This window comes from Oncorhynchus keta, chromosome 22 (genome assembly GCF_023373465.1).
Source record: "Oncorhynchus keta strain PuntledgeMale-10-30-2019 chromosome 22, Oket_V2, whole genome shotgun sequence".
In the NCBI taxonomy this organism is placed as follows: domain Eukaryota; kingdom Metazoa; phylum Chordata; class Actinopteri; order Salmoniformes; family Salmonidae; genus Oncorhynchus; species Oncorhynchus keta.
Genome location: NC_068442.1, coordinates 28,729,940 through 28,751,123, shown reverse-complemented (window position 1 = coordinate 28,751,123; position 21,184 = coordinate 28,729,940). Strand labels below are relative to the sequence as shown.

At 41.4% G+C, this 21,184-nt stretch overlaps 1 protein-coding gene across 1 annotated transcript; it reads right to left on the bottom strand.

Moving 5' to 3' along the window:
- Positions 1-7,697: 7,697 nt before the first annotated feature.
- LOC118401295 (interleukin-34-like) lies at positions 7,698-20,450 on the bottom strand. The gene is made up of 7 exons (XM_035798679.2): positions 20,020-20,450; positions 18,851-18,988; positions 16,604-16,707; positions 16,334-16,411; positions 12,485-12,667; positions 12,222-12,384; positions 7,698-9,922 (listed from the first exon to the last, which is right to left on the bottom strand). The coding sequence occupies exons 2-7, from the start codon at positions 18,888-18,890 to the stop codon at positions 9,867-9,869; spliced, it is 624 nt and encodes a 207-aa protein (XP_035654572.1). The 5' UTR covers positions 18,891-18,988; positions 20,020-20,450; the 3' UTR covers positions 7,698-9,866.
- Positions 20,451-21,184: the final 734 nt, after the last annotated feature.

Below are 21,184 nucleotides of genomic sequence, written 5' to 3'. Positions count from 1 at the left end.
GGGGAGGGTCCGTCTTGATCTGGGACGGTGTTTCACAGCATCATCAGACTGAGCTTGTTATTGCAGGCAATCTCAACGCTGTGCGTTACAGGGAAGACATCCTCCTCCCTCATGTGGTACCCTTCCTGCAGGCTCATCCTGACATGACCCTCCAGCATGACAATGCCACCAGACATACTGCTCGTTCTGTGCGCGATTTCCTGCAGACAGGAATGTCAGTATTCTGCCGAAGAGCCCGGATCTCAATCCCATTGAGCACGCCTGGGACCTGTTGGATCGGAGGGTGAGGTCTAGGGCCATTCCCCCCAAAAATGTCCGGGAACTTGCAGGTGCCTTGGTGGAAGAGTGGGGTAACATCTCACAGCAAGAACTGGCACATCTGGTGCAGTCCATGAGGAGGAGATGCACTGCAGTACTTAATGTAGCTGGTGGCCACACCAGCTACTGACTGTTACTTTTGATTTTGACCCCCCTCCTTTGTTCATGGGCACATTATTCCATTTCTGTTAGTCACATGTCTGTGGAACATGTTCAGTTTATGTCTCAGTTGTTGAATCTTGTTATGTTCATACAAATATTTGTGCATGTTAAGTTTGCTGAAAAAAAAACGCAGTTGACAGTGAGAGGACGTTTCTTTTTCTGCTATGTTTATATCCCATATCTGCACAAAATTGAAAGCTCTCACAACCCCTGCTCGCACACATACATTACATGGGGTCTGGGATTTGCATTCACTTAACTCCACACTTTTCCAAACATAAAAATACACATCCCACCTTCCGTCAAAATACACCCGCACATAACCACATACTGTGCCTTCCATGTCCTCGGTTTGCTGTTTTTATCCCTACCATGTTGATTCTGAGTACTTGTGTTCCAGTTCCTTATTTTTGAATATGTATTATTTAGCTAATTATCATTTCTTCTAATGTTGTTTTATTTATAAAATACTATAAATAGATAGTTGAATACAAATTATTTTACAATATTCCCTATTTTGAATGGTATAGTGTAGTTGTAAATCTGGTTGTTAGTTATTTTGGTCATGTTGCTACAGATGCCACCCAATCATTAATTTTTTTTGCATTGTTGCTAAGCAAAATGACTGGTCATCCATAAACAAAATGGTTGCTATGCAGGCTGGATAATGTTTAAAATATTTATTTAATCAGGAAGCGCTCATTGAGATTTGAAATCTCTTTTTCAAGCGCATCCTGTCCAAGACAATTACAGACATGAAAACTACAGGTAATCTAGTAAAAAACAGAATTCACAGGAGTATAACAAAATCATAAAACAGCAAATTAAGAACATTGACAGGTCAGGGAATCAGCCTCAAAATCCTTCATCGATGATTTAAAAACATCAATTGGGACAAGTTCTTCCAGTTTAAAAGTATTTTGTAAATGCGTTCCATGGCGCAGAGTACATAAAAGCCCTTTATCCAAATTCAGTTTTGACATTTGGAACTCTTAGCAGGATAAAGTATTGCGAACGAAGAGATTACCCACCACATTTCTGAACAATAAAAATGCCAAAATAAAATGGTAATAAGCCCATAATGGCTTTGTAAAGAAGTATACCAGTGACTGAGCTTACAATTTACTAGAAGGACAGCCAACCCTGAAATATAAAGTGCAGTGGAGCATAAAGACTTTGCAGTTTAAAATAAATCTCAATGCTCCATGGTAAAGGGTGTCAATTGATCTCAAACACTGAGCGGAAACATTCATATATAACATATCCCCATAGTCTAGTATAGGCATAAATGTAGCTGATACTAGCCTCAAAAGAAAAACAGGCCTTATTCCTAAAATAAAATCCCAACTGCAATTTAAAAATACATATTTGTCTATTTAAACAGTAACCCTTTTCTCTCCTTTTTTATTTCACAGACACTAGTCAATGCTACTATTTCAGTATGTGCAGTTTACCATTACCTCGTCACTATGGTTGCTCTCCTGCCTGACTGTGTGCGTCTCTTTAATGCTTACAATCCATGTGTATGGATTTCTATTTGTGTTCTCCTTTCTGGAAACTTTATAGCATTGACTGGCGATCGGATACACCAATATCTCACTTCACTACTTTAGGCTTCCCTCTCCTCCTTTTTGGACACTATCCAAGTGTTGAGTAGGTTAAATTGTCCTGTTAGTTAATTGTACAAGACATCCGTCCCACCTAACACCCATTTAGTATCCTGGCAAATATGCCACTCATGATTAAGTTTAGTTTTATTTATGGTAGCACACCTTACCTCAGGTCATCGCGGACCTGCCAGTGTATATTGGTCATACAAAACCCAGTGGATCTGTTTGGAATAGCAAAACATTTTAGAACCTCAAATTTTAGATAACTTAAATCATTCCCCCCCAGAATCGAGAATATAGGCTACTGACCTTGTCGCCGACTGGGAAAAGCAATGTTCGTTGGATCTAGTCACCGTCCCTGTCGGTCTGGGGTGTATATCGGCCTGTTATAGAGCCCCAATTGTCAAGACCCGGTTACGAACTCAGGTCTCTGGTGTGAGAAACAGTCACTTAGCAAACTGAGCCACTAATAGTCGGCAGAACCCAGAAGATGAGGCAGACACAGCAGTACTTGAGACTGTTTTAATAAAGTAAAAAGGAAAGTTCAGGAAAAAATATAAATCCACAACATCAAAAGTAATTCCAAGAGAAAAAGGTAATCCTCCAAGTCAAAAGGTAAAAATCCACAGCAGAAAAAAGCCTCAAAAGATAATCAAAAATAAATAAACTAGAACAAAAACAGTACCACAAGCGAGTCCAACTGGCACAACAAATGTTCACAAAATCGCTGGGGCTGGGTGCTATAACATTCAAACACAGAGCAAAGAACTGAGGAAAACTAAGGGTTTAAATACATTCAAGGGAAACGAGGCACAGGTGCAAATAATAACTGGAAACAAGGGAAAACAAAAGGGTCAAAAAGCACAATGGGGGCATCTAGTGGCCAAAACCGGAACAATCCTGGCCAAATCCTGACACCCAATGTCAGGGGACAGGACTTTGTTATACAGGACCACGGCCCGCCCGTGCACGGTTCTCAGCTTATTACCTTCAGATGACAGGGACAGATATTTAGATCCGGCTCTCAAAGGACCAAATTGTTAAAGGAATTTCATTCCTATATGTTCATCAACCAATTCAATTCAAATACTCTGCCCATTTCTAAGAATTTGTAAGATACTTATTTGCATGAAATGGACAGAGACCAATCTCAAAATCAATCAATAGCGTTTATTCTCGAGAGTACTACCTACAAAATCATGTACATTAGTTTATATACCTCATATTTCGTCAAATGTCTCTCCTCCCCTCAGATACAATGGCAGTATAGTTCACAAGCCTTCCCACATTGTCTACCACCTGTTAAACAATCTACTACTGGATAGAGACAGGATGTCCTGTAAGGAACACAGCATTCCAGCCAGTCTGACGATAGCTCCATTAGTTTCTAACAAGGAACAGACAGTCCTTGTTCTAATTCTTGACTAAAATTACACACATTATATTCAGTATTATGATTATAATAAGATTCATACACCCATACAGTAACATAGTAGTATTCTGTTTAGTTATAGTTTTAAGTTAAATGGATACATAATTTAGTCATTATTCATCAAAATCCCATAACCAAAGTGTTGGTCCCATGTTTCATAAGGTGAAATAAAAGATCCCAGAAATTTTACATACACACAAAAGGCTTATTACTCTCAATTTATTTGCACAAATGTATTTATATCCCTGTTAGTGAGCATTTATACTTTGCCCTTATAATCCACCTACCTGACAGGTGTGGCATATCAAGAAGCTGATTAGACAGCATGATCATTACACAGATGCACCTTGTGCTAGGGACAATAAAAGGCCTCTCTAAAATGCACAGGTTTGTCACACAACACAATTGCACAGATGTCTCAAGTTTTGAGCGGGCATGCAACTGGCATGCTGACTGCAGGAATGTCCACCAGCGCTGTTGCCAGATAATTGAATGTTAATTTCTTTACCATAAGCCGCCTTCAATATCGTTTTTGAGAATTTGTCAGTACGTCCAACTGGCCTTACAACCGCAGACTATGTGCAACCACGCCAACCCAGGACCTCCACATCTGGCATATTTACCTGCGGAATCGTCTGAGACCAGCCACCTGGACAGTTGATGAAACTGGGGAGTGTTTCTGTCTGTAAACAGAAAAATATCTGTATAATTGGCTGGGCCTGGCTCCCCAGTGGGTGGGCCTATGCCCTGCACCCCTGCCCAGTCATGTGAAATCCATAGATTACGGCCTAATTTATTTATTAACTGTAACTCAGTAAAATCATTGAAAGTTTAGTATGTTGCATTTACATTCTTGTTCAATATACATCATATGGGCGGCAGGGTAGCCTAGTGGCTAGAGCGTTGGACTAGTAGCCGGAAGTTCAAATCCCTGAGCTGACAAGGTACAAATCTGTTGTTCTGCCCCTGAACAGGCAGTTAACCCACTGTTCCTAGGCCATCATTGAAAATAAGAATTTGTTCTTAACTGACTTGCCTAGTTAAATGAAGGTTAAAAATATATATATATATATATATATATATATATAGCCTTCTGATTACAATGAAGAGTAAGATGTGCCGCTCTGTTCTGGGCCAGCTGCAGTTTAACTAGGTCTTTCTTTGCAGCAATTGATGACATGGCTAGACAGTAATCAAGATAAGACAATACTAGAGCCTGCAGGACTTGCATTCTGGAATGTGGTGTCAAAAAAGCACAGTGTCTCTTTAATTTGTGCATACCTCTCCCCATCTTTACAACCATTGAATCTAATTGTTTTGACCATGACTGTTTTCAATCTAAGGTAACACCAAGTAATTTAGTCTCCTCAACTTGTTCAACAGCCACACCATTCATTACCAGATTCAAATGTGGTCTAGAGCTTAGGGAATGGATTTGTACCAAATACAATGCTCTTAGTTTTAGATGTTCAGGACCAGTTTGTTACTGGCCAACCATTCCAAAACTGACTGCAACTCCTTGTTAAGGGTTTCAGTGACTTCATAAACTGTGGTTGATGATGTGTATATAGTTGAGTTAACAGCATACATGGACACACAGGCTTTGTTTAATGCCAGTGGCAGGTTATTGGGGTGGTAGGGTAGCCTAGTGGTAAGAGCGTTGGACTCGTAACTGAAAGGTTGGAAGATTGAATCCCCGAGCTGACAAGGTACAAATCTGTCTTTCTGCCCCTGAACAAGGCAGTTAACCCACTGTTCCTAGGCTGTCATTGAAAATAAGAATTTGTTCTTAACTGACTGGCATTGTTAACCTGTTGCGACGAGCCATCCCGGATCCGGGATCGTGAATACAGCCTCAAGCTCATTACCATAACGCAACGTTAACTATTCATGAAAATCGCAAATGAAATGAAATCAATATGCTAGCTCTCAAGCTTAGATTTTTGTTAACAACACTGTCATCTCAGATTTTCAAAATATGCTTCTCAACCATAGCAAAACAAGCATTTGTGTAACAGTATTGATAGCTAGCATAGCATTTAGCGTAGCATTTAGCATTAGCATTCAGCAGGCAACATTTTCACAAAAAACAGAAAAGCATTCAAATAAAATCATTTACCTTTGAAGAACTTTGGATGTTTTCAATGAGGAGACTCTCAGTTAGATAGCAAATGTTCAGTTTTTACAAAAATATTATTTGTTTAGGACAAATCGCTCCGTTTTCTGCGTCACGTTTAGCTACGAAAAAAACCTGTATCCAGGATTGTGTAAATCTATCTGCAAGCTCATTAGCATAACGCAACGTTAACTATTCATGAAAATCGCAAATGAAATGAAATAAATCTATTTGCTCTCAAGCTTAGCCTTTTGTTAACACTGTCATCTCAGATTTTCAAAAATATGCTTCTCAGCCATAGCAAAACAAGCATTTGTGTAACAGTATTGATAGCCTAGCATAGGATTATGCCTGACATTCAGCAGGCAACATTTTCACAAAAAACAGAAAAACATTCAAATAAAATAATTTACCTTTGAAGAACTTCAGATGTTTTCAATGAGGAGACTCTCAGTTAGATGGCAAATGTTCAGTTTTTACAAAAATATTATTTGTGTTGACAAATCGCTCCGTTTTCTTTATCACGTTTGGGTAAGAAAAAAAAACGAAAATTAAGTCATTAAAACGCTAACTTTTTTCCAAATTAACTGCATAATATTGACAGAAACATGGCAAACCGATGTTTAGAATCAATCCTCAAGGTGTTTTTCACATATCTATCGACGATAAATCCATCGTGGCAGTTGACTTTCTCTTCTGAAGAAATGGAACGCGCATGGACCTAAAGATTACGCAATAATTTCGGCACAGGACACCGGGCAGACACCTGGTAAATGTAGTCTCTTATGGTCAATCTTCCAATGATATGCCTACAAATACGTCACAATGCTGCAGACACCTTGGAGAAACGACACAAAGGGCAGGCTCATTCCTGGCGCATTCACAGCCATGGGGCATTTCCTGTATGAAACTTCATCTTGGTTTCGCCTGTAGCATTAGTTATGGGGCACTCACAGATAATATCTTTGCAGTTTTGGAAACGTCAGAGTTTTTTATTTTTCAAGCTGTCAATTACATGCATAGTCGAGCATATTTTCATGACAAAATATCTTGTTTAAAACGGGAATGTTTTTTATCCAAAAATTAAAAGAGCGCTCCCTATCTCGAAGAAGTTAAATAAAGGTAAAATAGAAAAAGTAGAGGGCCTAGAGAGCTGCCCTGTGGTACACCACACCCTACATGTTTGACATTAGATAGGCTTCCATTAAAGAAACCCCTCTGAGTTCTATTAGATAGATAGCTCTGAATCCACAATATGGCAGAGGTTGAAAAGCAAAAAAACATATGTTTTCTCAACAACAGGTAATGGTCAATAACATCAAAGGTTGCACTGAAATCTAACAGTACAGCTCCCACAATCTTCTTATTATCAATTTATTTCAACCAATCATAAATCATTTGTGTCAGTGAAGTACATGTTGAGTGCCTTTATAAGAATGCTGAAAGTCTGTTGTCAATTTGTTTATGATTTAATTATGTGTATGTGTAATTCTGTGTGATTAGTTAGGTATTTAGTAAATAAATAATTAAACCCAATTTTGCATCGCTGATTCAACTTGTTAGCCAGGGTTCGTGCAGATAACAACTTTCAGATGAAACTGAATTAAGATGACGATTAATGTTGACTGCTATTGATGTAAAATATTACTAGGTCTTTAAGAGTTTATTCGGAGGATAACAGCTCTATAAATATTATTTCATGGTGCCCTGACTCTCTAGTTAATTACATTTACATGATTAGCTCAATCAGGTAATATTAATTACCAAGAAATTATTTTATAGAATAGCATGTCATATCACTTAATCCAGCATAGCCAAAGACACGACAGTGGGAATAACTTTATGCAGTGGAGTTTTGCAATGTTTCTAATGAACTGAAATGTATCCAATGTTTTTTTTTTAAATACATGGCCCAATCATAGTTATGTCGGAGACATTAAACTTATTTTTAAACATAAAAAAGAGAACACAATGTCCAGATGGTCAATGGCATGTATTTTTCACAATGGCTGTCACATATTATATGAATAGCTTTCCAAATAAATAACTTGACACTGTCTTGTGTATATAAAAACTCTGTATTTTAATGTAACCATACAAGAAATGCAGCATGTCCTAACTCTCAACATGTTGAACCTGTGAATAGATTGCACAAATAGCTTTATTTCAGCATCAATAAACAGTGAAAAAACCATGAGTGGCTGGACATTGTTGGAATTCACTGACAAAGCCTCAAGTCAGCAAAATATCTTAAATCAATTATAAAAACATAGAACAAAGAAATATCATAATTGCTTAAAATGTCAAACACATTCACTATAATATTAACTCAACATGTAAAGTGTTGGTCCCATGTTTCACGAGCTGAATTAAAAGATCCCATACATTTTCCATACGCACAAAAAGCTTATTTCTCTCAGATTTTGTGCGCAAATGTATTTACATCCCTGTTAGTGAGCATTTCTCCTTTTCCCTGAAAGTCCATCCACCTGACAGGTGTGGCATATCAAGAAGCTGATTAAACAGCATGGTCATTACACAGGTGCACCTTGTGGTGGGGACAATAAAAGGTGAGTGTGCAATTGACATACTGACTGCAGGAATGTGCACCAGAGCTGTGGCCAGAGAATTTAATGTTAATTTCTCTACCATAAGCCACCTCCAACGTCATTTTAGAGAATTTGGCAGTATGTCCAACTGGCCTCACAACCGCAGACCACGTGTATGGGGTTGTGTGGGCGAGCGGTTTGCTGATGTCAAAGTTGTGAACAGAGTGCCCCATGGTGGCGGTGGGATAATGGGATGGGCAGGCATAAATATGGACAATGAACAGAATTGCATTTTATCTATGGCAATTTGAATGCACAGAGATCCCGTGACGAGACCCTGAGGCCCATTGTCGTGCTATTCACCCGCCGCCATCATCTCATGTTTCAGCATGATAATGCACTGCCCCATGTCGCAAGGATCTGTACACAATTCCTGGAAGCTGAAAATGACCCAGTTATTCCATGTTGCATGTTGCGTTTATATTTTTGTTCAGTATATGCCATTTAGCGGACGTTTTTATCCAAAGTGACTTACAGTCATGTGTGCATACATTTTAAGTATGGGTGGTCCTGGGAATCAAACCCACTATCCTGACATAGCAAGCGCCATGCTCTTTTTAAAACTGAGCAAAAGAAAACGACAACAGTCCTGAAAGTAGCTATAATTGTGTTCTGTTATTATTTTTGAATATATTGGCAACAGTTGCTAATACCTGTCACCAACAAGTGTTCCCAGATTGCAAAAAAAGTATAGAAATGCCATACTCTGTAGCTCTCTGCTTGAGCATAGCCACCTGCGCTATACCATACAACTGTCAAAACACAGAACATAAACATCAGCAGAAAATATATTATAAGTACACATATGAAAACTATAAAATATCTCTTTCAAAGTACTATACAACATAGGAGGCAAAGAATGATAAGTAAACAAAACTGTAGGCAAGCTGTGACAATAACAGTGTGTGGATAAAGCTGCAAAGTCCACAGGGAATGTATTTACTGTGGCATCCATAGCAACAGATGAAGTTTGGGTTGCATACCGTTGGTAATAGTTTTCAGGGCATATTGTTGGTGCAACAACATCAGAACTTCACACGGGAGAGGGGTATGACATACAGCTCAACTGCAACATTGGACATACACTGAGTGTACAAAACATTATGAACACCTGCTCTTTCCATGACAGACTGAACAGGTGAATCCAGGTGAAAGCTATGATCCCTTATCGATGTCACGTGTTAGCTAAACCCACTTCAATTAGTGTAAATGAAGGGGGGGAGACAGGTTAAAGAATGATTAAGCCTTGAGACAATTGAGACATTGATTGTGTGTATGTGTGCCATTCAGAGTGTGAATGGACAAGACAAAATATTTAAGTGCCTTTGAACAGGGTATGGTGGTAGGTGCCAGGTGCACCGGTTTGTGTCAAGAACTACAACGCTGCTGGGTTTTTCCACGCTCAACAGTTTCTTGTGTGTATCAAGAATGGTTCACCACCCAAAGGACATCCAGCCAACTTGACACAAATGTGGGAAGCATTGGAGTCAACAAGCTCTAACGAATTGAGGCTGTTCTGAGGGCAAAAATGTATGGGGTGCAACTAAATATTAAGAAGGTGTACTTAATGTTTTTTACACTCAGTGTATATTTGCAATGTTTGGAAATTAACGTCCTCCTCAGGTTTCCTGTAGTTGTCTCTTTCTGCCCTTCCGCCAGTGAAGAGCGCTACAATCTGAAGTAAGAAAATAGTTTAAGTGACTGAGATCAATCATCTTAAAATCATGGCTAAATATTTCTGAAAAAAGCATACAAACTATTTTGAGTGATCAGTGACACTTCATTAAACGTTTATGGGCCTGCTTTGAACATCCTAGCCATGAACTAAGCACTAAACCAATCCAACATGTGTGTTACAACATTGTTGCCGTTTTCTCTTCTAATGTTTTTTTATATTCATGACTCATGTTCTGCACATGAGTGCTTTATACTCCTTCATGCCTTATGTTTTCCTTCTATTAAATTGTTAACAGATGTGCTCTAGCCTCAACAACTCTACTGATCTCTCTGTAAAACAAGGAACAAATATACAGTGGGGCAAAAAAGTATTTAGTCAGCCACCAATTGTGCAAGTTCTCCCACTTAAAAAGATGAGAGAGGCCTGTAATTTTCATCATAGGTACACTTCAACTATGACAGACAAAATGAGAAGAAAAAAAATCCAGAAAATCACATAGGATTTTTTATGAATTTATTTGCAAATTATGGTGGAAAATAAGTATTTGGTTACCTACAAACAAGCAAGATTTCTGGCTCTCACAGACCTGTAACTTCTTCTTCAAGAGGCTCCTCTGTCCTCCACTTGTTACCTGTATTAATGGCACCCGTTTGAACTTGTTATCAGTTTAAAAGACACCTGTCCACACCTGTCCACAACCTCAAACAGTCACACTCCAAACTCCACTATGGCCAAGACCAAAGAGCTGTCAAAGGACACCAGAAACACAATTGTAGACTGAATCTGCAAAAGGTAAGCAGCTTGGTTTGAAGAAATCAACTGTGGGAGCAATTATTAGGAAATGGAAGACATACAAGACCACTGATAATCTCCCTCGATCTGGGGCTCCATGCAAGATCTCACCCCATGGGGTCAAAATGATCACAAGAACGGTGAGCAAAAATCCCAGAACCACACGGGGGGACCTAGTGAATGACCTGCAGAGAGCTGGGACCAAAGTAACAAAGCCTACCATCAGTAACACTACACTGCCAGGGACTCAAATCCTGCAGTGCCAGATGTGTCCCCCTGCTTAAGCCAGTATATGTCCAGGCCTGTCTGAAGTTTGCTAGAGAGCATTTGGATGATCCAGAACAAGATTGGGAGAATGTCATATGGTCAGATGAAACCAAAATATAATTATTTGGTAAAAACTCAACTTGTCGTGTTTGGAGGACAAAGAATGCTGAGTTGCATCCAAAGAACACCATACCTACTGTGAAGCATGGGGGTGGAAACATCATGCTTTGGGGCTGTTTGTCTGCAAAGGGACCAGGACGACTGATCCGTGTAAAGGAAAGATTGAATGGGGCCGTGTATCGTGAGATTTTGAGTGAAAACCTCCTTCCATCAGCAAGGGAATTGAAAATGAAACGTGGCTGGGTCTTTCAGCATGACAATGATCCCAAACACACCACCCGGGCAACGAAGGAGTGGCTTCGTAAGAAGCATTTCAAGGTCCTGGAGTGGCCTAGCCAGTCTCCAGATCTCAAACCCATAGAAAATCTTTGGAGGGAGTTGAAAGTCTGTGTTGCCCAGCAACAGCCCCAAAACATCACTGCTCTAGAGGAGATCTGCATGGAGGAATGGGCCAAAAAAACAGCAACAGTGTGTGAAAACCTTGTGAAGACTTACAGAAAACGTTTGACCATCGTCATTGTCAACAAAGGGTATATAACAAAGTATTGAGATAAACTTTTGTTATTGACCAAATACTTATTTCCCACCATAATTTGCAAATAAATTCATTAAAAATCCTACAATGTGATTTTGTCTGTCATAGTTAAAGTGTACCTATGATGAAAATTACAGGCCTCTCTCGTCTTTTTAAGTGGGAGAACTTGGACAATTGGTGGCTGACTAAATACTTTTTTGCCCCACTGTACCTTAAAAGGTGCTGATGCAATTAACATGTGTGGTTAAAAGTGAATGATACAGTCATGTGTTAACGTATATAGGATGTGTAAATGATTCATGAATAGGCTAACAGGAGATATTAACAGGCCTGTCCAAGTCACTCTCCTTTTAAGGCAGAGACCTCATGGGAACCTGTGGCACCGACAACTTTCTCTCTTTAAACAGTGTTGAATAAGAACAACTTCGTGTCTACAGACACTGAAGAGATACATTTGACACAACATGCCAAACCAGTTGAGTAGGTTTGTGTTCCTGGGAAATTGCCAACATAGAGAGGTTAGGGTAGAGGTAAGAGGTAATAGAAGACAGGAAATATAATAAGGGAGTGAAGTGCACTCACAGTCTTGCTCTCCATCTTCACTGGGAAAGCAGTTTTTGAAGAGACAGTGCATTGTCCTATAGCAGTTATCCAACAGGGATTTGGGGGTCATGAACCTCCACTCTTTTGAGTTGGGCTCCTTCACTCTATTGTAGATCTCCTCTATTCGCTCTGGGGGCTCTCTCTGAGAGGTAAACATACAGTACATGACCATTATGAGTTAAGTTTGTCCACAGAGAGATGAGCAGAGCAGTGACAGTGACACGATGGCCAGTCTTACACACCTCATCACTCTGTGGTGGGAACACCTGCTGGATCTTCCTGAAGAGATCTTCCAGATCGGAGGTGTACTTGTAGGAGGGATGTCTCTCTGGCAGGACCCTCAAGATTCTCTTCAACACCTCCTGGTTGACCAACAGCCACACATCCTGCAGGTCCCCCTCCTCCAGATCCACCACCCTCACCCTCTGGAGGGACACAGAAAAGAGATAAAGTGACGTAGTGGGGAGCGGGATAGGAGGAGGAACAGCTAGAGATGTATAGTGTTAAGAGTGAAGGTTGGAGATAAAGGAAGGAAGCAAAGTAGATGAAGGGTGAGTGAGTGGATGGTATGATATGTTGATTTTTCATATGACTGAACAAGTTCAAATCAAATCAAATTTTATTTGTCACATACACATGGTTAGCAGATGTTAATGCAAGTGTAGCGAAATGCTTGTGCTTCTAGTTCCGACAATGCAGTAATAACCAACAAGTAATCTAGCTAACAATTCTAAAACTACTACCTTATAGACACAAGTGTAAGGGGATAAAGAATATGTACATAAAGATATATGAATGAGTGATGGTACAGAGCGGCATAGGCAAGATACAGTAGATTGTATCCAGTACAGTATATACATATGAGATGAGTATGTAAACAAAGTGGCATAGTTAAAGTGGCTAGTGATACATGTATTACATAAAGATGCAATAGATGATATAGAGTACAGTATATACGTATACATATGAGATGAATAATTTAGGGTATGTAAACATTATATTAGGTAGCATTGTTTAAAGTGGCTAGTGATATATTTTACATCATTTCCCATCAATTCCCATTATTAAAGTGGCTGGAGTTGAGTCAGTGTTTTGGCAGCAGCCACTCAATGTTAGTGGTGGCTGTTTAACAGTCTGATGGCCTTGAGATAGAAGCTGTTTTTCAGTCTCTTGGTCCCAGCTTTGATGCAACGGGGTGAACAGGCAGTGGCTCGGGTGGTTGTTGTCCTTGATGATCTTTATGGCCTTCCTGTGACATCGGGTGGTGTAGGTGTCCTGGAGGGCAGGTAGTTTGCCCCCGGTGATGCGTTGTGCAGACCTCACTACACTCTGGAGAGCCTTACGGTTGTGGGCGGAGCAGTTGCCGTACCAGCCGGTGATACAGACCGACAGGATGCTCTCGATTGTGCATCTGTAGAAGTTTGTGAGTGCTTTTGGTGACAAGCCGAATTTCTTCAGCCTCCTGAGGTTGAAGAGGCGCTGCTGCGCCTTCTTCACGATGCTGTCTGTGTGGGTGGACCAATTCAGTTTGTCTGTGATGTGTACACCGAGGAACTTAAAACTTACTACCCTCTCCACTACTGTTCCATCGATGTGGATAGGGGGGTGTTCCCTCTGCTGTTTCCTGAAGTCCACAATCATCTCCTTAGTTTTGTTGACGTTGAGTGTGAGGTTATTTTCCTGACACCACACTCCGAGGGCCCTCACCTCCTCCCTGTAGGCCGTCTCGTCGTTGTTGGTAATCAAGCCTACCACTGTTGTGTCGTCCGCAAACTTGATGATTGAGTTGGAGGCGTGCGTGGCCACACAGTCGTCGGTGAACAGAGAGTACAGGAGAGGGCTCAGAACGCACCCTTGTGGGGCCCCACTGTTGAGGATCAGCGGGGTGGAGATGTTGTTGCCTACCCTCACCACCTGGGGGCGGCCCGTCAGGAAGTCCAGTACCCAGTTGCACAGGGCGGGGTCGAGACCCAGGGTCTCGAGCTTGATGACGAGCTTGGAGGGCACTATGGTGTTAAATGCCGAGCTGTAGTCGATGAACAGCATTCTCACATAGGTATTCCTCTTGTCCAGATGGGTTAGGGCAGTGTGCAGTGTGGTTGAGACTGCATCGTCTGTGGACCTATTTGGGCGGTAAGCAAATTGGAGTGGGTCTAGGGTGTCAGGTAGGGTGGAGGTGATATGGTCCTTGACTAGTCTCTCAAAGCACTTCATGATGACGGAAGTGAGTGCTACAGAGCGGTAGTCGTTTAGCTCAGTTAACTTAGCTTTCTTGGGAACAGGAACAATGGTGGCCATCTTGAAGCATGTGGGAACAACAGACTGGGATAGGGATTGATTGAATATGTCCGTAAACACACCAGCCAGCTGGTCTGCGCATGCTCTGAGGGCGCGGCTGGGGATGCCGTCTGGGCCTGCAGCCTTGCGAGGGTTAACACGTTTAAATGTTTTCCTCACGTCGGCTGCAGTGAAGGAGAGTCGGCATGTTTTGGTTGCGGGCCGTGTCAGTGGCACTGTATTGTCCTCAAAGCGGGCAAAAAAGTTATTTAGTCTGCTTGGGAGCAAGACATCCTGGTCCGTGACGGGCCTGGTTTTCTTTTTGTAATCAGTGATTGACTGTAGACCCTGCCACATACCTCTTGTGTCTGAGCCATTGAATTGAGATTCTACTTTGTCTCTATACTGACGCTTAGCTTGTTTGATTGCCTTGCGGAGGGAATAGCTACACTGTTTGTATTCGGTCATGTTTCCGGTCACCTTGCCCTGATTAAAAGCAGTGGTTCGCACTTTCAGTTTCACGCGAATGCTGCCATTAATCCACGGTTTCTGGTTTGGGAATGTTTTAATTGTTGCTATGGGAACGACATCATCTACGCACGTTCTAATGAACTCGCTCACCGAATCAGCGTATTCGTCAATGTTGTTGTTTGATGCAATACGAAACATATCCCAGTCCACGTGATGGAAGCAGTCTTGGAGTGTGGAATCAGATTGGTCGGACCAGCGTTGAACAGACCTCAGCGCGGGAGCTTCTTGTTTTAGTTTCTGTCTGTAGGCAGGGATCAACAAAATGGAGTCGTGGTCAGCTTTTCCGAAAGGAGGGCGGGGGAGGGCCTTATATGCGTCGCAGAAGTTAGAATAGCAATGATCCAAGGTTTTTCCAGCCCTGGTTGCGCAATCGATATGCTGATACAATTTAGGGAGTCTTGTTTTCAGATTAGCCTTGTTAAAATCCCCAGCTACAATGAATGCAGCATCAGGATATATGGATTCCAGTTTTTAAAGAGTCAAATAAAGTTCGTTCAGAGCCATCGATGTGTCTGCTTGGGGGGGAATATATACGTCTGTGATTATAATCGAAGAGAATTCCCTTGGTAGATAATGCGGTCGACATTTGATTGTGAGGAATTCTAAATCAGGTGAACAGAAGGACTTGAGTTCCTGTATGTTGTTGTGGCCACACCACGTCTCGTTAATCATGAAGCATACGCCCCCGCCCCTCTTCTTACCAGAAATATGTTTGTTTCTGTCGGCGCGATGCGTGGAGAAATCAGCTGGCTGCACTGACTCCGATAGCGTCTCTCCAGTGAGCCATGTTTCCATGAAGCAAAGAACGTTACAGTCTCTGATGTCCCTCTGGAAATCCTTGCTCGGATTTCATCAACCTTGTTGTCAAGAGACTGGACATTAGCGAGAAGAATGCTAGGGAGTGGTGCACGATGTGCCCGTCTCCGGAGTCTGACCAGAAGACCACTTCGTTTCCCCCTTTTACGAAGTCGATTTTTTTGGGTCGCCGGCTGGGATCCATTCCGTTGTCCTGGGTGAAAGGCAGAACACAGGATCCGCTTCGCGAAAGTCATATTCTTGGTCGTACTGATGGTGAGTTGACGCTGCTCTTATATTCAGTAGTTCTTCTCGACTGTATGTAATGAAACCTAAGATGACCTGGGGTACCAATGTAAGAAATAACACGTAAAAAAAAAAAAAAGAAACTGCATAGTTTCCTAGGAACGCGATGCGAGGCGGCCATCTCTGTCGGCGCCGGAAGTTAGAAGGGTGGTAATGATAAGGAAACAAAGGGAGGGACTCACCAGCCTGCTGATGTTGCAGAGTTTGAAGATCTCTTCATAGTGAACTCTGATGGTGTAATTAATGGGGAAATTGTGCTTCTGTTAAAGACAGGAAAGATTTTGGTGTCAAATTGTGTTTGTACAAAAAAATACCACCTTTCTTTTCCACATCTATCAACTTTCAATATAATTATTCTGTGCAGTGATCCACGCACTAGTCTAATGTGTGTCTAATTTCATTCATATTCCAAACTTGCAAGTCACTGTCTTGATATCCTGAACCATTCTTACAAAGTTACGTCTTCTGTCGGTGAGTTTTGTTTCCAATGTCTTCAACGACTTGCACTGGGCCAATGTTGTGGGTGTCATCAAAACCGGTATTACCCACATCAAACCTACAGGGGGCACAACACACATATCATATAATACAGGGTTCTCCAACACTGTTCCTGGATAGCTACCCAAGTATTTTTCTCTGCTCATCCCTGAGTAATAAAGGCCGAGTGCACTAATTTGGTGTTTTTTAATTCTTATTTATTTTTTACCACCACCATTGAAGTGGTATAATGGTGTGAGAACTGAACTCAGATGAGTAAAGACATTGAGACATCTCTCACAGTGCAAAGACAGACCATCGCTCCTAGCTAGACCTCTGTGGCTGGCTGGCTACTGTGCTAAAATTAATTACGCTGAAATATGACCTCTTCTTTCCATCAGACTCATTATCTCACTGAGAATCCACCAATCTAAGGGAGAGCCCCATCTGAGCCAGATTATAATACTGAGTAAACACCTTAATTTTCACACAACAATAATCTCCTCTCAAACGCTTCACCATAATCAGTGATGTACATTCTTAGAAAAATGGGTTCAAAAAGGGTTCTTTGGCTGTCCCCATAGGAGAACACTTTTTGGTTCCAGGTAGAACCCTTTTGGGTTCAAGGTATAACCCTTTGACATGAAACCTAAAAGGGTTTTTCCCTAGTATCAAAAAAAAAATCTATAAAGTGCTATCTTATGGGGACAGCCAAAGGACCCTTTTAGGTTCTAGATAGCAACTTTTGTAGTGGGAAAAAAACATGCCGGTCGCAGTGGGGAAAAAAGCAGCACTGCCTATATTTTCAATGCGTTTTTCTGCAAAAGGTGGATAAACTGTTGGGCAAAAAGAATTGTTGGTAAACTCCATTATACCACGGACCATAATCTGCATGTGGTCAAGGGCAGGATACACAGTCATGGTCAGCACAACATTTTTGCTGTTGTGTTTGTGAACACAGGATTGTTCGGTTTGGTCCTGTGGTCTAAACTCAGATTGAGACCGTAAGTGCCTATTTTGACAAAAGGGTATTTTTTTCCCAGGAGTAACTAGCTCTGGCTGTACATAGCCTGGGGAAGAATGAGTGGTGGCGTGCAGTCCAAAGCTAGTCTATTGTTGATCACTGTGTGGTTAGATACTGTGGGCCAGGGCTTGGATGCAGACGGCTGTATAGAGACTCCGAGTCAGCAAAGTCTCCAAGACCTCACAACACACTTCACAAAGCACTAGGAATAAGCCTCACCGCACAATCTGTATACACCAAACAAGACCATATACAGTCAGGAGCTCAAACATCAGATATTCATATACCTCACTCACCCCACCTCCCCTCTATTGTCTTCAATAATTATACCTTCTTCCTATCTTTTTTACTCCTGTATGTCTCTCTCTCTCTCTCTCTCTCTCTCTCTCTCTCTCTCTCTCTCTCTCTCTCTCTCTCTCTCTCTCTCTCTCTCTCTCTCTCTCTCTCTCTCTCTCTCTCTCTCTCTCTCTCTCTCTCTCTCTCTCTCTCTCTCTCTCTCTCTCTCTCTCTCTCTCTCTCTCTCTCTCTCTCTCTCTCTCTCTCTCTCTCTCTCTCTCTCTCTCTCTCTCTCTCTCTCTCTCTCTCTGCTACAGGACGTGGTTAGATATATAGATACCAAGATTTAACTGCTTTCTTTTTTTTGTTGCAAAGAAACCGGACCTACGCAATAACTTTTTTTTGGGGGGGGGGTTCTCTATCTGAGATAGGAAATACCCATAGATGTTTTCTACTGTCTCTCTCCTTTGAAACTTTCTAGCTTGTTTGTCAGTGATGATTTATGGTAATAGTTGTTCAGTTTACAGAGAGCACTATCATCTCTTTTAAATCTTAATTAGATTTAGCACTCTCACTCTCCAAAGACAAACTGGGGCTCAGTTGCTGAAAGTGCGCATGGTACAAACAATTCTTAATGTTCTCCACTGACAGATGTACTTCCTCACACTATTAAGGGCCTCTTAGCTTTAAACGTATAAGTGGTTGATGTGATGAGGTCTCACCCAGCCCATTGCAACAAAAGCATAACTTATTAATGAAACCAGGAATAACATCCATGATGTCAAACTAAACATCATCTCAGTTCTGACCCCACTACATTTGGAAGCTAGATTCTTTCCCAACAATATGTCAAGAAGACTCTAGCCTTTGGCCTGTTATGTAATTCTTCACACATGAACATACACCACAGCACATCTCTTACCGAATAGCCCACCCAGGAGCCAGGTTGTTGGCCGGCACATAGTCCAACTGAGGTCCCTGTCTAAACACGCTGGAGGCCTCCGACTCAGAGCCCACACTGTTCCAGAGCACCACCAGGCCCTTTTCGCTCCGTGTTAGCCTGTAACAGCAACACAGAGAGGCATTTTTAGACATTTCAACATTCACTTTCTTCATTGGTATTAATTCGATTTTTTTCTGAATAGCTACAAACACAGTACCCTTGTCAGGTTGAAAGAACAGAGAAAAAATAAATAACCCCACACTGCTCTTGCTAGTACCACTGCTCTTGCTAGTACCAGTGCTCTTTATTATGCTTTATGTACCAGCCTCAAGGCCTTCCTCAGAGATTTTCAGGTTGAACGGACAGGAAATAAGCAATGTACAGTTTAAGCTGATATTTCATGGCAGACACACGTGTACATCTAGGGCACCAACCACTTTATGTCAAAAGGAGACATGGGTCATTAGCTGAGTTTGAAGTTTAAAGTACTGCATTGCCAAAACCAGTGCATAAAGAACTCCACTCTAGTAATGACTTTCCCTCACTTAACCAGGAATTATTACAATAGATGTCTGTAAATGCTCTGCCATCTTTGTCAATTAAATAATAATTCGAATAATGCATCTATAACGCACATTCACTTGCAGTAACGCCAATATAATACGGTTATTACAGACTTATAAATACAACGTTGTTAGGTAAGGTTAATATATAAGTGATACAATCTATTAATAATTAATTTGCAATCTAGAGAGACCGTCATCAAGTTCAAATTTGGGTCTATGTACACCGAATGTGAATGATGTGGTTATTCATTCACATGTGAATTTCCATGATCAGTTTCCCCCAAAAAATGGAAAATGATCAAATTGATATCAAGAAAATGAATCACACATCATAGCTGTAATTTATAGAAAGGTGGAGGAAGGACAGTGCCAAAATGGCACATGTCTGGACACACATGGTACTGTATGTAACAATAAAATGCATAGCATAATATCGTCAACATATTTATTATCTTTTAATAACAATATGTATGACTGTATAACAAAAGTGGGCAGCGCAGCAGCCTATGAAACGCAGCAGTTCCAATATTTGCGCAAAGCGTAACAAATTCGAATTCAATATTCAAACTTGCACAATCACACCTGTAACAACCGAAACCCGTCAATTCAACAATCCAGTATCTTCAGAATAACCCGCAGCAGCAACGATCAAAAGCACACATGCCCCACACAAATGATTTACAAATCTGGGAAACAACGCGTGCGTTAAATCCGGACAGTGACATTGGCACGATGTGTCGTCTTCAACAGATTATCTGAGTGTGGCAACACCCAGAACAAAACCCCGTCTCAGCGAATTTAGGAAAATAACCGAAGCCTCCCTTTCTTGCCCTCTTTGGCCCCCAGCTCTTCAAAATGAGAATTTTTTTTATTGCGAATCTGTTCGTCTCCAGCAGCAGCTCCGAATGAGGGCAGAGCCTGTTAAAAAAACATGCTTCTACAGGCCCAGATGTCACGGGTTTTTACTTTCACTTTCCAATCTCTCCGAAATAATGCTCTATCATCCCTGACCAGACTGCCCCCTGAAACAGTCTTTGCGTTTAATAATTGTAGGCGAGGAAAGGACTCCACGTTAGTGTCCATATAAGCTTACAACTTTCCCATGTGCTCAAAAGTCACTGGTCCAGGCATGTATGCGATGTATTCTCAATCACATCATTGCATGACATTCACACATCACTGTCTTGCATGACGCTACAAGCATGACACACTTGTATTTGGGGAGTTTCTCCCATTCTTCTCTGCAGATCCTCTCAAGCTCTGTCAGGTTGGATGGGTAGTGTCACTGCACAGCTATTTTCAGGTCTCTCCAGAGATGTTCAATTGTGTTCAAGTCCGGGCTCTGGCTGGGCCAATCAAGGACATTCAGAGACTTGTCCCAAAGCTACTCCTGCATTGTCTAGGCTGTGTGCTTAGGGTCATTGTCTGTGGTCTAAGTGCTCTAGAACAGGTTTTTGTCAAGGATCTCTCTGTACTTTGCTCCGTTCATCTTTCTCTCGATCCTGAATAGTCTCCCAGGCCCTGCCATTAAAAAACATGCCCAAAGCATGATGCTGCCACCACCATGCTTCACCGTAGGGATGGTGCCAGGTTTCCTCCAGAAAATGACACTTGCTATTCAGGCCAAAGAGTTCAATTTTGGTTTCATCATACCAGATAATCTTGTTTCTCATGGTCAGAGTCCTTTAGGTGCCTTTTGGCAAACTTTAAGCAGTCTGTCATGTGCCTTTTACTGAGGAATGGCTTC

Coding starts and splice junctions, on each gene's coding strand:
- LOC118401295 (XM_035798679.2), bottom strand. CDS start 18,890: ATGTGCCGGCCAACAACCTGGCTCCTGGGTGGGCTATTCG. Junction 16,708..18,850: donor GCTCCTGGGTGGGCTATTCG/GTAAGAGATGTG, acceptor TGCCCCCTGTAG/GTTTGATGTGGGTAATACCG. Junction 12,668..16,333: donor TCTGCAACATCAGCAGGCTG/GTGAGTCCCTCC, acceptor GTGTCCCTCCAG/AGGGTGAGGGTGGTGGATCT.